Here is a 16065-nt window from a genome sequence, read left to right as displayed (position 1 = left end):
AACAGTACATCCAATGCTAATTACTGAACATAGCATAAAGGTTAAAAGAGAGCTAGGGCTCGCTGCTGCCTACCCTTACGCATGTCTCTATCTCTTTGATTTTTAAGAAAGGCAAGGATCCGTTGAACTCTGCGTTGTATCGCTCAATCTCACTTTTATCTGTGGATCAGAAAATATTAGCTAAAGTCTTTACTCGGCAATTAAAATATGTTACGCCCTCAATCATTTCAGAAGATCAGACGGGATTCATAAAGGGGAGGCACTCTCTCACAAATGTACGAAGACTTCTCAGCATCATTGACACGCCATCCTCTACTGAACCAGAAATGACCATATCTCTTGACGCTGAGAAAGCCTTCGACAGGGTGGAGTGGGCCTATTTGTTTGCTACTCTACGACAGTTCGGCTTTAGTGAACGCCTTGTTTCATGGATTAAATTACTTTACACTTCCCCTCACGTATCCGTGTGTACAAACACCCACCGCTCTGAACCTTTCCACCACCTTTCTCACTATATGCCAATGACCTGCTTTTATATGTGCGTGACCCCTTGTCTAGTATCCCTCATATTTTTTCAGTCTTAGGATCTTTTGGTTTGCTCTCAGGTTATAAATTAAATATCCAAAAAAGCGTATGTTTCCCTATCAATCAATTGGCTGCAAATTTACCAATGTCGTCAATACCTTTCAAACTATCTAACTCAGGATTTGAATACTTGGGCATCGTTATTACTAGATCCATTTGTTCACTACGGGAACAAAACCTTATGGCACTAACGGCAACAGTCAAATCTACCACATTCTTTAACGGGAAGGGTACAGATTATCAAAATGAACATTTTACCTGGATACTTATGTTTTCCAATGTCTTCCTATCTTTTTGCCTAGATCGTTTTTCAACTCTGTTGATGGCATTTTGTCCACATTTATCTGGGCTGGTAAGCATGTGAGAATTGGTAGAACCTTGCTACAGAGAGACAGGTCATTGGGTGGGCTTGGCTTACCCAACTTCCTTGGCTACTACTGGGCCACCAATGCACACAAGGTCATGTTCTGGTTTGTTTCACCTCAGAGTAGCTGGTATCAGACTGAGACTGGCTCATGCTCTTCATCTTCACCTCAGGCCTTGGCATGCAGCACCTTGCCCCTCTCCCCCTCGCAATACACATCTAACCCCATTGTTATCGGCACTCTGAGAATCTGGGCACAGATTAGGTGTCACTTTGAGTGGCTCACTCTCTCCTAGGTGACCCCTATTTGCCATAATCATTTGTTTTTGGCATTGACCCTAGATTTACCTCTCTAAAGAGGAAAGGCATCCACCGCTTGGAAAACCAATATATAGACAGCCTATTTGCCAGCTTTGATCAGTTACTTGCAGCTTTCGATCTAGGCAGCCTTGATTTTTTTTTAGATATTTTCAGCCACGGGATTTTGCTAGAACCCACTCCCCTGAGTTCCCCCAGATCCCACCCCCCAATGGCATAGATGTTACACTTAGAGCCAGATCTTTACCCAAGTTGCCATGTCTCCTACTTTTATGGCCTCTTATCCCCAGTGGATGAGTCTGTCATTAACAAGATCAGAACCGATTGGGAGAATGAATTGCAGATTACCTTCACTGATCATTTCTGGGAAGAAGCCCTCAGAGCTGTCAAGATCCTCCAGCTGCGCTAGGCTTAGCCTTATACACTTCAAGGTACTTCATAGACTCCATTATAGCAAGGCTAAACTTTCCAGATTTTACCCAGATAGACTAGATGATAGATGTAATAGATGCACACAAGCCCCCTGTGATCTGACCCACATGTTCTGGTCATGCCCCACATTGAGTCAGTTCTGGCAATCATTTTTTGATGCGCTCTCAGAAATTTTAAAAATCGAAATCCCTCCCTCCCCTCATGTAGCTATTTTTGTAGACCTCCAGATGAAATCACTACAACAACCATCCAAACCAACATCATCATGTTCACCTCCTTGATCGCCCATAGGAAAATTCTCCTTCTATGGAAATCCACCCTAAATCCTAGCTGCTCGATATTCTGCCTCTCCTAAAACTGGCGAAAATTAAATTCACACTGAGAGGTTCCCTCCATAGATTTTACTCTCACTGGAGACCATTGATCAGTTATGTTGACCAGCTTCCCCCTGGTTGGGTGTCGCAGTAATGGTATGCCTTGTGTCTGCCCACATCAGGCGCGGGTTTCGCTGCCTGTCTGCCACAAGGCCTCCATATAAGATGCCTGTATACGAAGGCTCTGTGTGTGCAGTAGTGTGCATGTTGTGTCTTATCAGTTTTACCTCCTAAGCTTCGGATCTTCAGTAGTCCAGCATAACAGCTGAACGTCAGCAACTACCAACTCTTCTTCTCTAGTGTTTGTTTATATGTCTGTATTATTATGATTTTTAATTCTTATTTGCTTGTGTCGCTGTGTATGTGATTGCTCGATTTGATTTCATGCTTCACGCGCTGTTTCAATCCCATCAAGGAGGACTGTGGACTGGGAATCATCTAGTTGGCTCATAGGGGCCCTGGTTTGAGGGAAAGCAGGTTTAAATTGTAAAATATGAAAATACATGTTCTTTTGTGGGGGGGGGGCAAGTGAGCATGCTCAGCAAACTCGCTGTGGATAAAGGAGGCGCTAAACAGAAAATGGGAGGGGGCTGATTTGGATGAGGTGGCGAGGAATCTAGAAGCAGAAATCAAAGATGGTTGGTTGTTTGCTGTGTATTTTATTATCATTTGGTGTTTGTAGAAGGATTTTCAGAGTGTGAAAACAGAAAAGCTGAAACAGAAATATAAAACCTCAAATAAGTTAAATTGTCATTTAGCTAGCTAATCAATAACGTGGTGTTTTGCAACTTTTCTAGTATTATCGATGTCCTAAAAGCACCAAGAAACAAATCCAATGTTTAACCTACAATGTCAGACAGCCTTACCGGTTCCTGAAGTTTTTGGGGGTTTTTTGTTTTTGTTTTTTTGTTTTTTAATGGATGCGATAGATGTATGATGTCATGATGACGCAGAGAATAAAGAAATTCAAAAGCCTTTGCATTATATAGGGAATCACAACTCAGGAACACTTTGTCACATGAAATGAAATGAAATATTGTTTCCCCCGCTAGCCCACAGCAGTGTAACACAAAGACAAAAACACATCGAAAAACTACAAGAACTTCAAGAACACACATACTAACTAACACATATCTAAACTAACACATATATCCAAACTAAAAAAAAATAAAATAAAAAAAAAATCACTGTCCAAGGGAACGAATGCTAGCCATGATGACTGTCGGAACTGCCGGTCTGCATGGACTAGCAGTTAGCTTAGCCTGCCCCGCTTCCGCGTCCTCTCAGACCGCCCTCGGTGTTACCTCCTTGGTCGCAGCTCCAGGCAGGGCCGTGGTCCCTGGGCCCACAAGATGCAGCAGACTAAGCTGTCCCAGCCGATCCAGCGCCAGCTCTCCGAGCCATCAAACAAAGACAAAACTTAAAACGCTGACGTGGACAAAGACACTGCATGGAGGGTACTGGGTGAGGCTGCCGCAAACACGAATTTGCGCCGCCGTCTTCCCACACCGGAAGTTAAAGACAAACTTTTCCGGTCGGACGGTGTTGAGGGGTATGGCACAATAGAGGGGGGAGACATTTTGTATTCCAATGTGGCTGAGAAAAATAACAATATGATGCATTAAGTTGGAGGTCAAATGAAACTGGAAAAACACAGCGACTGTTTTCAGTGAACAAAACATGTGTGCGACAATTGTTGACAATCGTATGTGACTGTCGTCCAAACAGGAAATACTACAAGCTGATTCTGACCAAGAACTTTGAGGCCCTCAACTCGAAAGGCGGAGGCAACCAGGTCTCTTTGCTCAATATCATGATGGACCTGAAGAAATGCTGCAACCACCCCTACCTCTTCCCCGTCGCCTCCATGGTGAGAACAAACCAACACCTACGTCTTTCTGTCACACGTACAGTTAACTTGAAGTATAACACTGGTGTCATTTTATGTTTTTCTTATTGCTGTTAAATGCTATGAAAAGACTAAATTCACCCATGCATCCCCCATACTCATAAGGCTTTTCCGTCTTGCCTGTAACACAGATAGCGTCCATCTAGGAAGCCATAGGGTCCCATTGTATTCAAAAATCTTTAAATGCACCTTACAGAGGCACAGCTGCAGCCTCAAACAGTGTAATCTGTTACTGTGGAAAACCTGTGTGGTCCACTTGTCTCTAAGGAGACCTTAAAAGGCAGCAAACTGTGCGGTTTTACAGGCTGCAAATTTGTATTTCCTATGCGGCATGCAGACTGAAGCCAGCCTACTGTCGACGTCACAGAACAACAGCCAATCAATAGCCAGAACATTCAATGAAAAGCCGGAACAGCCAATCACAACCTAGAGCAATGTGAGGCACTGTCATACACAAACCAGCATCACTGAAGAGTCCACATTTCGTCCAATGGGAAGCCTCCAAATATGTGCATTGATTTTTTTATTATTATTATTTTTTGCACACTACTTTCCATAGATTGCATAAGAAATCTGTTACTTCAAGTCAGTTAAAGGACAAACTAAAAAAACACTAATCGTTCAAAATGATGCAATAAGATCACAAAGGCAATAGTATGAGTGTATGAGTTTTTGACTTTGACCCATTTTAAATGTGTATGTGTGTGTATATATATATATTATATATATGTGTGTGTGTGTGTGTGTGTGTGTGTGTGTGTGTGTGTGTGTGTGTGTGTGTGTGTGTGTGTGTGTGTGTGTGTGTGTGTATATGTGTGTATATGTGTATATATGTATAATGGCATCCTTTGGTTTCCTGAATGGAAGCGGTGTGACATTGACTAGATGGGAAGGACTCTGTGTGTGGGGAATGCATGAGGGCGTTTCGTCTTTTCAAAAGCATTTGTCGACACTGAGGAAAACATAAAGTTACATCAGTGTCATCCTTTAACATAACATCTGTGTTGAAATTGAACAATACACCTAATGCCCTTCATACAGGGACGTGTGCAGCGGCGAAAATTTTATTTCAACTGGTTGTTAACCCACAAGATAGCGACACCTTCTGGTAAATCTAGGTAGTGTTCTTGTTGTATACTTGCAAACGCAAAAACGGAAAACAAGCAAAAATCAGAAAAGAGACATCAGACATGTCTCTCACATTATGATTTTGATTAGTCTGGGTTTTTTTTTAAAATCAGCTTTGGAGGCAAGTAATTTCCAATGTTGTCTCACTATTCAATCTCAAGCTTTTAATGTCACGTTAAAAAAACACCTTTTTTTTTTTTTGTCAAACGAAATGGAAAGGAATGGATCCTCTCTCTGATTTATAAATGCATTATTCTGTATTCATGTCTTGGTTTAGCACGTGTGTTTGTGTTTGCGTGTGTGTGTGTGTGTGTGTGTGTGTGTGTGTGTGTGTGTGTGTGTGTGTGGTGTAGGGGGTGTTTTTGGGTGAGGTCTGGTGTTAAAAAGACACACAAGATCTGTGCATACTGACATTAATATTGACTACCGCCATAGTTCCATACATGTGGTATGTGAGCCTTTCCTGGCGGGTTTTTGACAGTAATTTTCTATATGTGTGTGTGTGTGTGTGTGTAGGAAGCTCCAAAAACTGCCAGCGGAGCTTACGAGGGGGTGGGCCTCACTAAGGCTTCTGGGAAACTGACGCTGTTACAGAAGATGTTGAGAAAACTGAAGGAGCAGGGACATCGAGTTTTAGTCTTCTCTCAGGTACACACACACACACATACACACACTAGGGCTGAATGATATTAATGAGAAAATCAACATTACAATTTTTTTTTTTGCACTATTGCATTATTAAAGAATAAAAGGAGTTGCATAGTTTCACCAGATTTATGCAACTTTTAACATTTAAAGCTGTTTTTGCAAAGAATTTATTATTCTAGCAGTGACTAGGCCGATTTTAGAGGGGAAATAAGGCAGTTGTCCAAGAAGTCATTAAATCAGACTCAATTATATTTGTCAGATACGGTAGAGTGTTTTTCTTCAACAGTACTCATAGAAAAGAGGACCTTGCTAGAGTTTGTTTTCTATCCAGCAACAAGAGTCCAACAGGACCGATAGGGCTGGTTTGTCTCACATTGCATCCTTTGTAGTGTGACTGTTGCACATTTCGGTGTTGATTCTGAACAATATTGTTCAGCCCTAACACACACACACACACACACACACACACACACGCATGCGCGCGCGTGCGCAGCATGATAAGACAAACATCTACAGGTACTGATGAACGAGTAAATCTAAATTTTTGTACATTTACTACTGCTTAGCATTTGTAGTAACTGCCCTTTGTGCCATTAAACCAGGCTGGGAAGTTTTATTTTGTACTGAGGAAATAAATGTTGTATGAAGAGAAAAAGAAAGATGATTGTGTGTCAGATATGTATGTATAAGAAAAAAATGTATCGGCCATGTAAATTTAGCAAGTGTCAGAAACATCACCTGATGGGTAGCTCATACAGATCCTTATAACACCAACATAATAAAAATGGGGTATAAAGAGGGTAAGATTGAGCTAATAAGTTTGGTGATAATGTTTTGGGTTTTTTTTTTCATTTAAAGTTTTTATTGTGTTTTGCAACAGTGTGAAACAAAAAAAAATAAAAACACAGACAGGCAGGTATCCATCCAGGCGTAGACATAAGAGAGGCAGTGATTTGGTCACATTACAGTGATGAGCATTAGTCCATGTTACAGATGTAGTGTATCAGTCCATCAGGTCCTTGTCATGGTTAGGCTGTCCCCTCATATATATATATGCCTACTAAATCTGTCCCATGTTCCTTAACCATATCATTTCTCCCGTTCAGTCTTCACATCATCTTTTCACATGTGACCGTTCCCATCATTTGTCCCCGCCACATTTTCAGTGTAGGAGTTTGAGGTTCCTTCCAACAGCGAAGAATCATCCTGGCACATGTTATTAAGCCAGTTATTAATACTCTAAATGCAGAGTTACTTATGGTACTACAGATTTATGCCCAAAGAGACATAATTCAGGTGATCTGGGCAATTCACAGTCTGCCTGTTCCCCCATATATTCCAGAACATTTCTCCATAAATTTTCAAAAATGATCAAAAACTTTTTCAATTTTCAAAATTTTAAAATTTGTTTTCAAACATTTTTTCAAAAATGTTGATGGTTGCATGAAGTCCTCCAAATGAGGGACAACCTGTGAACAAGCTGGACAAAAAACATGATAGGCATGTGACTGGCCTTGTTTTACACAGCAACTTGGTGGCACGGTGGCGCAGTGGTTAGTGCTGTCTCCTCACAGTAAGAAGGTCCTGGATTTCAACAGTCCGCAGTGGTGTAGTGGTCTAAGCATCGGCTTTGTGTCGATGCAGTTGCCCACTGGGGACCGAGGTTCGCGCCTCGGTCTCGTCAGATGGCCGGATTCGATGAAGCAGCGATAATTGGCAACGCTGTCTTCGGGAGGGGGGCAGAGTCGGCTTGTGTTCGTCACATGAATGTGTCTCTGTGTGTGTCGGAAAAAGCAGTGGTTCGGCCTGGATTCGCCTTGTCACGAAAGTGGGGAGGCGTCTCCTTCAAGACTGCCGGCCGGGGAGATGCAGTTGGCGAACGCATGCAGTACGAGTGGGTGGGTGTTTGAATTAAAATAGGGATTGATTGGCCACTAAATTGGGAGAAAAAGGGAAAAATCAGAAATAAATTTATATTAAAAAAAGAAGGTCCTGGATTTGAACCCCGGGGCTGTCCAACCTTGGGGGTCATCCCAAGTCGTCCTCAGTGTGGAGTTTGCACATTCTCCCCGTGTCTGCGGTGGATTTTCTCCAGGTGTTCCAGTTTCCCCCACCATCAAAAGACATGCATGTTAGGGTTAATACTCCCTCCTGTGCCCCTGAGTGAGGCATAGCAAGACGAACTGGAGCTGGTACCCAGGTGCTGCACGGCGGCTGCCCACTGCTCCTAGCTACACAGCTAGGATGGGTTAAATGCAGAACATAATTTCCCTACGGGGATAATTAAAGTATATAAAAATAAAATTTAGAAAAGATCATAAAGGGGAAACCATGGGACACTCCCACAATGCGTGCATATATGTACGTTGTTCTATTTTGCATTTCCAACATAAACTATCTTTAATCAGACCGATTTTATTGAGTCTTGTTGGGATATGATAATATTCATCCATCCACCCATTATCCAAACCACTTATCCTGCTCTCAGGGTCATGGGATGCTGCAGTCACTGGGCGGCAGGCGGGGAGACACCCTGGACAGGCCGCCAGTGAAGTAATTTACATTGAATAAATTTGCTCCTGGCTTCTCTGATATATTTCCCATTGTTGGAACATAGCTGCTCCAACCTTTCTTCTTCAAATGTACAACCCGAGTCTCTTTCGCATATCATCCTGAGGCTTTTACAACCCTTGTTATTTACCCACAGACATATCTCATGCCATATCAATGCTTTATGAAACATTGTTGGTGATTGTAGGTAGTACTCTATTGGGATTTCTTCTCAGGGAAAGTGAACATTAGTGCAGTGTCTGATTTGCAATCCCTCTAGATTGAAATTTTCCCTTATTCTGTTATATGAAAGGAAATTGCCCTCTTCAGATATGCCATTTAGTGTTGTGATACCTTTTCTTAACCATTGAGCCCAATAAATTCTGTTTATCTATTTTTATTTTGGGGTTGAGCCATATAGATGCATATTTTTGATTACTATGAGAGGTCTTACATAGTTTGGCAATAATGTTAAAATCTCATTTGGGTTGCTTAAACGTGCATATCACATTACAAATGATAAAAAAAACATCCAAATCATCCCTGGCAAACCACTCCTTATGATAATTTTACTGTAATTATTATTCTAGTATGAATCCAGGTGTCTAACACTCCCACTTTCTCTTCCCCCCTCTTTTATTCTCTGTTTCTCTTTTGCTCTCTCACTCTTATTCTCTCTCTATACACGCCTTTTCTTTGTTTCTCTTTATTCTAAATCTCTCTCCCTCTCACTGTCTCTCACTCTCTGCCTCTCTGTCCATCTGTAGATGACGAAAATGCTGGACTTGTTGGAGGACTTCCTGGACTATGAAGGTTATAAATATGAGAGGATTGATGGAGGCATTACCGGAGCACTGAGACAAGAAGCCATTGACCGCTTTAATGGTGAGATGGAGAGTGTTTGATCTATATATTTAGCTATCTATCTATCTAGCCTAATCTAATCTAATCTAATCTAATCTAATCTAATCTTTTCTTCCAGCTCCCGGGGCTTGTCAGTTCTGTTTCTTGCTCTCTACCAGAGCTGGTGGTCTGGGGATCAACCTGGCCACAGCAGATACCGTCGTCATCTTTGACTCAGACTGGAACCCACACAACGATATTCAGGTACACGGCATCTCTCCAGCCTGGAACCCCATTCACACTACATGCGGAGACAATTACCTAACAAATACTTTACAATGAATTCCAGTTAAATTTCACCAACACACAGCGTTACACAAATGTTATATTTGCATGGCTAAACAATGACAAAGTCTTGGATTTTAGATTTGGTGACACTCTGCCATCAGGCATAATTTATAAAGGGTTTATAAGTGGTTAACATGTTATCATTGATTAATAGCTCACGTATTAATGTGTTTTTAAATCAATACTGAGCTGAGTCCCTCCTCTGTTGCTCTCCCTGAGGTTTCTTCCTATCTTTTCTCCCTGTTAAAGGGTTTTTTGAGGGAATTGTCCGTTATCCGATGCGAGGGTGTAAGGACAGGTTGTTGTGTTGCTGTAAAGCCTCTTGAGGCACATTTGTAATTTGTGATATTGGGCTATACAAATAAAATTGACCGACTGACTGACTGACTGACTGACTGTTATAATGCACTCATAAAAAGACTTATTGGGTTGCCAGGTTTGGAGCCTATGTGTGGCAAGTCCTCATAGACATTCTCTCAGAAACCACGTGATTAGATGAGGATAGTAGAGCTACACAAACCAGTACCTGACCTTAACCACAAACATGACCATTATAATAACATTAACCCTAAAATTAACCACTCTCACCACTCTCATTGTAGTTTCTGTGGCTAGCGCATGAACATCACCTCTTGCGTATGCATTACATGACATTTTCAAGTTGTGTTTTAACCTTCAAGTTGTCCTCTGGTCACATGACTTCTGAGAGAATGTCTGTGGAGATTCTCTTTTATTGATAATACTATGTGGGCTCTCAACCTGGCAACCCGAAAAGTCTTTTATTAACACTAATTAACACTAATTTATAATGCAATCGTAAATTAGTTCTTAACCATTAGTAGAATAAATAGTAACCACCTTCAAGTAATAATTTGTCACTTCAGTGTATAGATGCAGCATTTTTATTCCATTTCCTGTTAAAAAGCTGTCAGTTATGTGTTATATTGAGTTCCTTCATGTTTTTAGACACAAGTTCGAATCAAATCTTCACTAAATTTCTAGCTCTTTCAATTGCTCTTCCAACTCCTCTTGTTGACTGTGTTACCCCCTTGACTGTGTCACCTCTAGGCTTTCAGTCGGGCCCATCGAATTGGTCAGGCGAACAAGGTGATGATCTATCGTTTCGTAACGCGGGCCAGCGTGGAGGAGCGCATCACTCAGGTGGCGAAGAGGAAGATGATGCTGACCCACCTGGTGGTTCGGCCGGGCCTGGGCTCCAAGGCTGGCTCCATGACCAAGCAGGAACTGGATGACATCCTCAAATTCGGAACAGAGGAGCTCTTCAAGGACGAGATTGAGGGTAACCACATAAGAAAAGCAGAAACGATTTAGGCAGTCTGTGTATTTTTGATAAAATGTAATTATCGTTTAAAGTGAAATGAAAATTTTAGATTTTGGAAAAATATTGTGGCCTGTGGAGTTGGGTTACTTGTGTTTTGATTGGTTTAATTTGATTGGGACAGCATGGAGGTCTGGTTTTTGTGTATGCTTGATATGGCAAAACACACAGTCAGAATCAGAAATTCTTTTTATGCCGTGTACATTACATGCACTAGAAATGGTGGACTTCTCCTGAAGTCCACCACCATCTCCACTGTTTTCAGGGGGTTTAGATCCAGGTTATTCTGGCTGCACCAGGAAACCAGGTGCTCAACCTCCCATCTGTAAACAGTCTCGACACCCTCTGATATGAGTCTAATGACGGTGGTGTCATCCGCAAACTTCAGGAGCTTGACAGATTGATGTCATGAGGTGCAGCCATTGGTGTAAATCGAGGAGAGCAGCAGGGACAGGATGCAGGCTTAGTGGGCACCGGTACTGATGATCCAAAGGGTCCGAGACATGCTTCCCCATCTTCACCCGCTGACTCCTGCTGGTTAGGAAGTCAGTGATCCACATGCAGGTGCAGTGGAACACGTGGAGCTGGGAGAGTTTGTCATGGAGGAGAGCAGGGCTGATTGCATTGAATGCAGAGCTGAAGTCCACAAACAGGATCCTGTCATAGGTACCAGGAGAGTCCAGGTGAAGGAGGATGAAGTGGAGAGCCGCGCTGACTGCGTCGTCTATCAACCTGTTGGCTCTGAACTGTAGTGGGTCCAGGAGGGGGGTGGTGATGAACTTGAGGTGGGACAGCACAAGGCGTTCAAAATTCTTCATCACTACAGAGGTCAGAATGACAGGTCTGTAGTCATTTACGCCTATGATCTTTGGCTTTTTGGGGACAGGGATAAATGTGGAGGCTTTGAGGCAGGCTGGCACCCTGCCTCCAGGGTGCTCTGGGGAGGTGTTAAAATGTCTGTGACAACTGGAGACAGCTGGTTCGCAGTGTTTAAGGGTTGAGGGGAAGACAGCATCAGATCTAGCTGCCTTGTGGGGGTTCTGATCTGAACAGCCTGTTTAACATACCTCTCCTGAATCAAGAGAGAAGGTGCAGTGGGGGGAGGGGAGTGGTCAAGCCGGGAGTTGGGGGGGGGGGATGTTGGCAATGGAAATGGGACCCTTGGGGGGGGGGGATTGGATGGAGCTGCTGGAGGTTTATGTACTTTCAGTTGAAAATAACTGACTCAGGACAAACCAGCCTTGTTTTCATTCCATAATGCATTTCTGATAAAAAAAAAATCGCAATACAATGTTAATGCTAATGTGGCAGCATTTCCCCTAAATCACAATGAACTGATGCTGTGAAGAGATTTGATGTATTGATTTCTACATCTCTGAATGTTTGAATTTGAAGTGTTGGAATGTTTTATTCAGGAAAGCAAACTCATGTTTTAGGCTTTAATAACACATGCGGATTAAAATAAATGCCTTTTGTTGTATATTTTGTTTGGTTTATCGCAGTTTTCACGTTGTATCATAAATACGAAGGGATGGGGCCTTCAAATAATCTTAACATTGAATCATGGTATTTATGATAGTACGATGTTTGAAAAACTGCAATAGATATAAAATCGGTACTAAAATAGTATTGTAATATGGAAATAGGAAATCGAATTGGAAGGTACCTGTCAATTCCCATTCCAGTTTACTAGGTTTGAACTTCATTGAAATTGTGCGTCCCCATTTCGGTTTTGATAGGATTTTTCAGTCAACATCAATCAGTGAGGTTTAACAGGCCAAATAATTTTCATTTTAACTCCATGTGCATCAGGTATGAAGTGTCCAGCTGGGGACAAAGGCGAGGACGAGGGCAGCGTGATCCACTACGACAGTGCTGCCATCGAGAGACTGCTGGACAGGAGCCAAGATGCCACCGACGACTCGGACGTCCAGAACATGAACGAGTACCTCAGCTCCTTTAAAGTGGCTCAGTACATGGTCCGAGAAGAGGACAAGGTAGGGTATAGACGTGTAGCATTTTGACTCCACTATCAAAATGCTCAGCTAGTGTTCTCAGACTTTAAGGGAAAATTTGAGAATTTTCAACATTATCTCTGTCTATCTGCAGCAGGGATAGCATTTTTTTTCCTGTCCGCCAAGTGACATATGTATCGTGGCTTGAGTTGGTGGACAGAAAAACTACAGCCTATCAGGGTTTCTAATACTCTAATCTACTCTAAAGGTATCGTTCAAAAAATAAAGTTGCTGTTCAAAACACACATCCTCATTCTCTCAGCTAAGCTGTGTTTCCGATGGTGGGAATGACGTTCGATAACACTGGTGCAGAGGATTTTATGGACGACAGTACAAAAACTTGCATGCAGCAATGCATTCTGGTACGTGTAGGTGCTGTGGGAAAGACTCCGAGCAGGACAATGCTGGTTTCTTTGTCAGTATATTACACAGTGAGGACTTTATTGCTTAAGTCGACTGCCATACTCATCAGTACACAAAACCATCAGAGAAATTTTCCTCTAACTGTAACGTCCTATATTTCAGTCTAGCCCGAGAAATGTTGAATCTCACGCCACAACTCATGTCTAAAGAGGCAAAAATGTCCAAAATAACCTTTAGAAAGCAAAAGCAAAACACATGGCCTAGCGGCGAGATGACAAACGAGATGGTGGAAAAAGTCAGCATTTGCATCTATAATATTATCCATGCGTTGCTGTTATGAAAGCACCCATCGTTCAGACAGCAAACTTAGTCACAGTCTAAATGGCATCTCAGCCATTTTAATCATTGTTTTTAAGCTGTCCAAGCTAGGTTTTTGATTTTAAAAATTTCAGACAAACATTATAGTAGAGGTGGAAGGCAGGAGGGAGGTTTTTATGCGGAGGAGGGTGTAAGAGGATGGTATATTGGGTTACGTGGAGCTGCAACGAAAAACTGCTTTAAAAAAAAAAGGCACAAAAGAGCACAAAGTGTCCTGAATTTCCCATAAACTAGTTTCTGATCTATAACTCGCTCCAGGGCTGCAAAACCAGGTCACGTATTCTGATCAAGAATCTAAATTGAATTATTCATCTGAAGTGCATGTTCCTTATCTTTTCGCTGCAGATTGAGGAAATAGAGCGAGAGATCATCAAGCAGGAGGAGAACGTGGACCCGGACTACTGGGAGAAACTCTTGCGACACCACTATGAGCAGCAGCAGGAGGACCTCGCCAGCAAACTGGGCAAAGGCAAACGCAACCGCAAGCCCGTTAACTACAACGATGCGGCGCAGGAAGACCAAGGTAGGGACCGGCTGGGTTTGTCATCTGAACCTGGGGCTACGTTTCTGAAAAATCAGCTTGATCCGGTCAGGTTATAGTCCTGCCAGTTTGCTTTTCCACGGTCATATCTTATCGTGTTCGTTTTTCAAGTAACGCCATTCTACTGTGGGGATTTTTGTGAGGTGACAAAATAAGATATCTCTCACTTTAAAGGTAAAAGTTAGTCTTATCTTAATTTTAAGACTTTTACTTATAAAACTGTATTGTCTTTAATGAGCAATCAGGTCTTATTTCCGGGGGTTGGAAAGCAAAGTTTCAAGTATTATTTGTGTTTTTCATCTCACAAGATTTGTCTCTTCCCCGTGGCTCAGGCAAATAAGGAAATCAGAACAATAGGTTATTTGCATATGACATCACAAACTACAGATGGAGGGCAGGAAGTGATTTTCTACATGGGAAGCACTATCACAAACTTTTGTTTGGCGTCATTAACTGAGAAACCACAAGGGGTTTTTATTGAGTACCAAAAGTTGTTGTTCATGGGGGGGGGGGGGGGGGGGATGCAAGAATTTGACCGAAAACGCCAGAAAAAATGGCTCGCGAACCATCGTCTGCGGTCGGGAGGAGCGGAGTTGGATAACGCGCGTGTGCAGTGACCACTTCGTCAAAAAAAAAATCACTCTTCATAACATAAGGATCATGTCCAACATATTTTATTTTCGGTTTATACCTCTCTGTAGTGGGGGCTGCAAACCTACTGTAAACTACTAATAAGACACGTTAGCCCCTAGCTAACGGGTCTGACCCTTTAGTCGAGCGGTTAGTGATGTCACACCCCGTATCGAATCCCGCACCAGGCAAGAAAATAACCGGTTACATTGGTGGCAGCGGTGGGATCCGGAAGTGTGCAGATCCTTAGAAGTCTCTTCGGAGCGCGGGAAGAACAAAGCGCGAGGGCGCGCTTCCGGGGAGGGTGACGACTGTAAACTACTAATAAGACACGTTAGCCCCTAGCTAACGGGTCTGACCCTTTAGCCGAGCGGTTAGTGATGTCGCCTTGTGGTGCAGTACAGTCAGTATCGAATCCCGCACCGGGCAAGAAAATAACCGGTTACACTACGATAGCTCAGTAAACCCAAAACTACAATTACTGAAACTCACTAAACTTACTGTATTTCCCTGTCGCTGACCGCTGCCACCGGCGTCCCGCTATGGACATAAAGGAATGTACAGGTGGATACTCGTATAGCTAACTAAACTAAAAGGGAGGGCACCGGGGGGTAGACAATAATACCACTTTAATATAAAACACAATAAATGCACAATATATATATATATATATATACAGTATAATAATCAGATGTAATATATAATAATAAAACAAAAATGTAAAAAAAGCAATTTAGAATTTAGATTAGGAAGGTCCTAATTTATAATGGTACCAGGGTGCCGCGGGTAGGTGGAGCTCTGATGGTAGGGAAGGGTGGCCAGACGATGTTGGTGAGCGTGTCCTAGGGTCCCGGTCCAAGCGGGGGGGGAGAGGGTGTGGAAGGGGGAAGACGGACTGTCCGATGAGGTGGAAGCTGCTGTGACTGGAGTCCGTGTGGTCGTAAATCACGCGGACAGAGGGAGGCTAGCCAGCGCTAACTAGCTTAGCTAGCAACCCACTCTGAAGAGCTAACCAGGCTAGCACACAAGGCTAGTGGTGAACAGTCCCAAATCTCCTCTTCACCCCTCCATCTTGGTCATAGAACGTCCGACCGAACGAAGTTCACCAGATGAACTAATCTCGAACTGGGTTTCAGCTACTCTAGTAACAGCCTAGCAGTCTCTTTTCTCTCTCACGCTTGATCGACATGCTCTGACACACAAAAACCCGTCTAGTCAGGCGTCTCACACACACACACACACACACACACACACAGAGGCACGTGGTACTCTCGTCCAATCAAAAACATACACGTTACAC

The 16065-nt window shown here is 42.7% G+C and overlaps 1 protein-coding gene across 1 annotated transcript in view; it reads left to right on the top strand.

Moving 5' to 3' along the window:
• The window catches only part of chd3 (chromodomain helicase DNA binding protein 3), a 67360-nt gene that overhangs the window by 24256 nt on the left and 27039 nt on the right, over nt 1–16065 (top strand). The window contains 7 exon segments of the mRNA XM_056300031.1: nt 3802–3943; nt 5627–5758; nt 9076–9193; nt 9291–9415; nt 10568–10799; nt 12651–12835; nt 13940–14117. Coding sequence (XP_056156006.1) covers nt 3802–3943; nt 5627–5758; nt 9076–9193; nt 9291–9415; nt 10568–10799; nt 12651–12835; nt 13940–14117 — 1112 coding nt within the window.

This window comes from Lampris incognitus, chromosome 20 (genome assembly GCF_029633865.1).
Source record: "Lampris incognitus isolate fLamInc1 chromosome 20, fLamInc1.hap2, whole genome shotgun sequence".
Lineage (NCBI taxonomy): Eukaryota > Metazoa > Chordata > Actinopteri > Lampriformes > Lampridae > Lampris > Lampris incognitus.
This window is presented reverse-complemented; position numbering and strand designations above follow the sequence as displayed.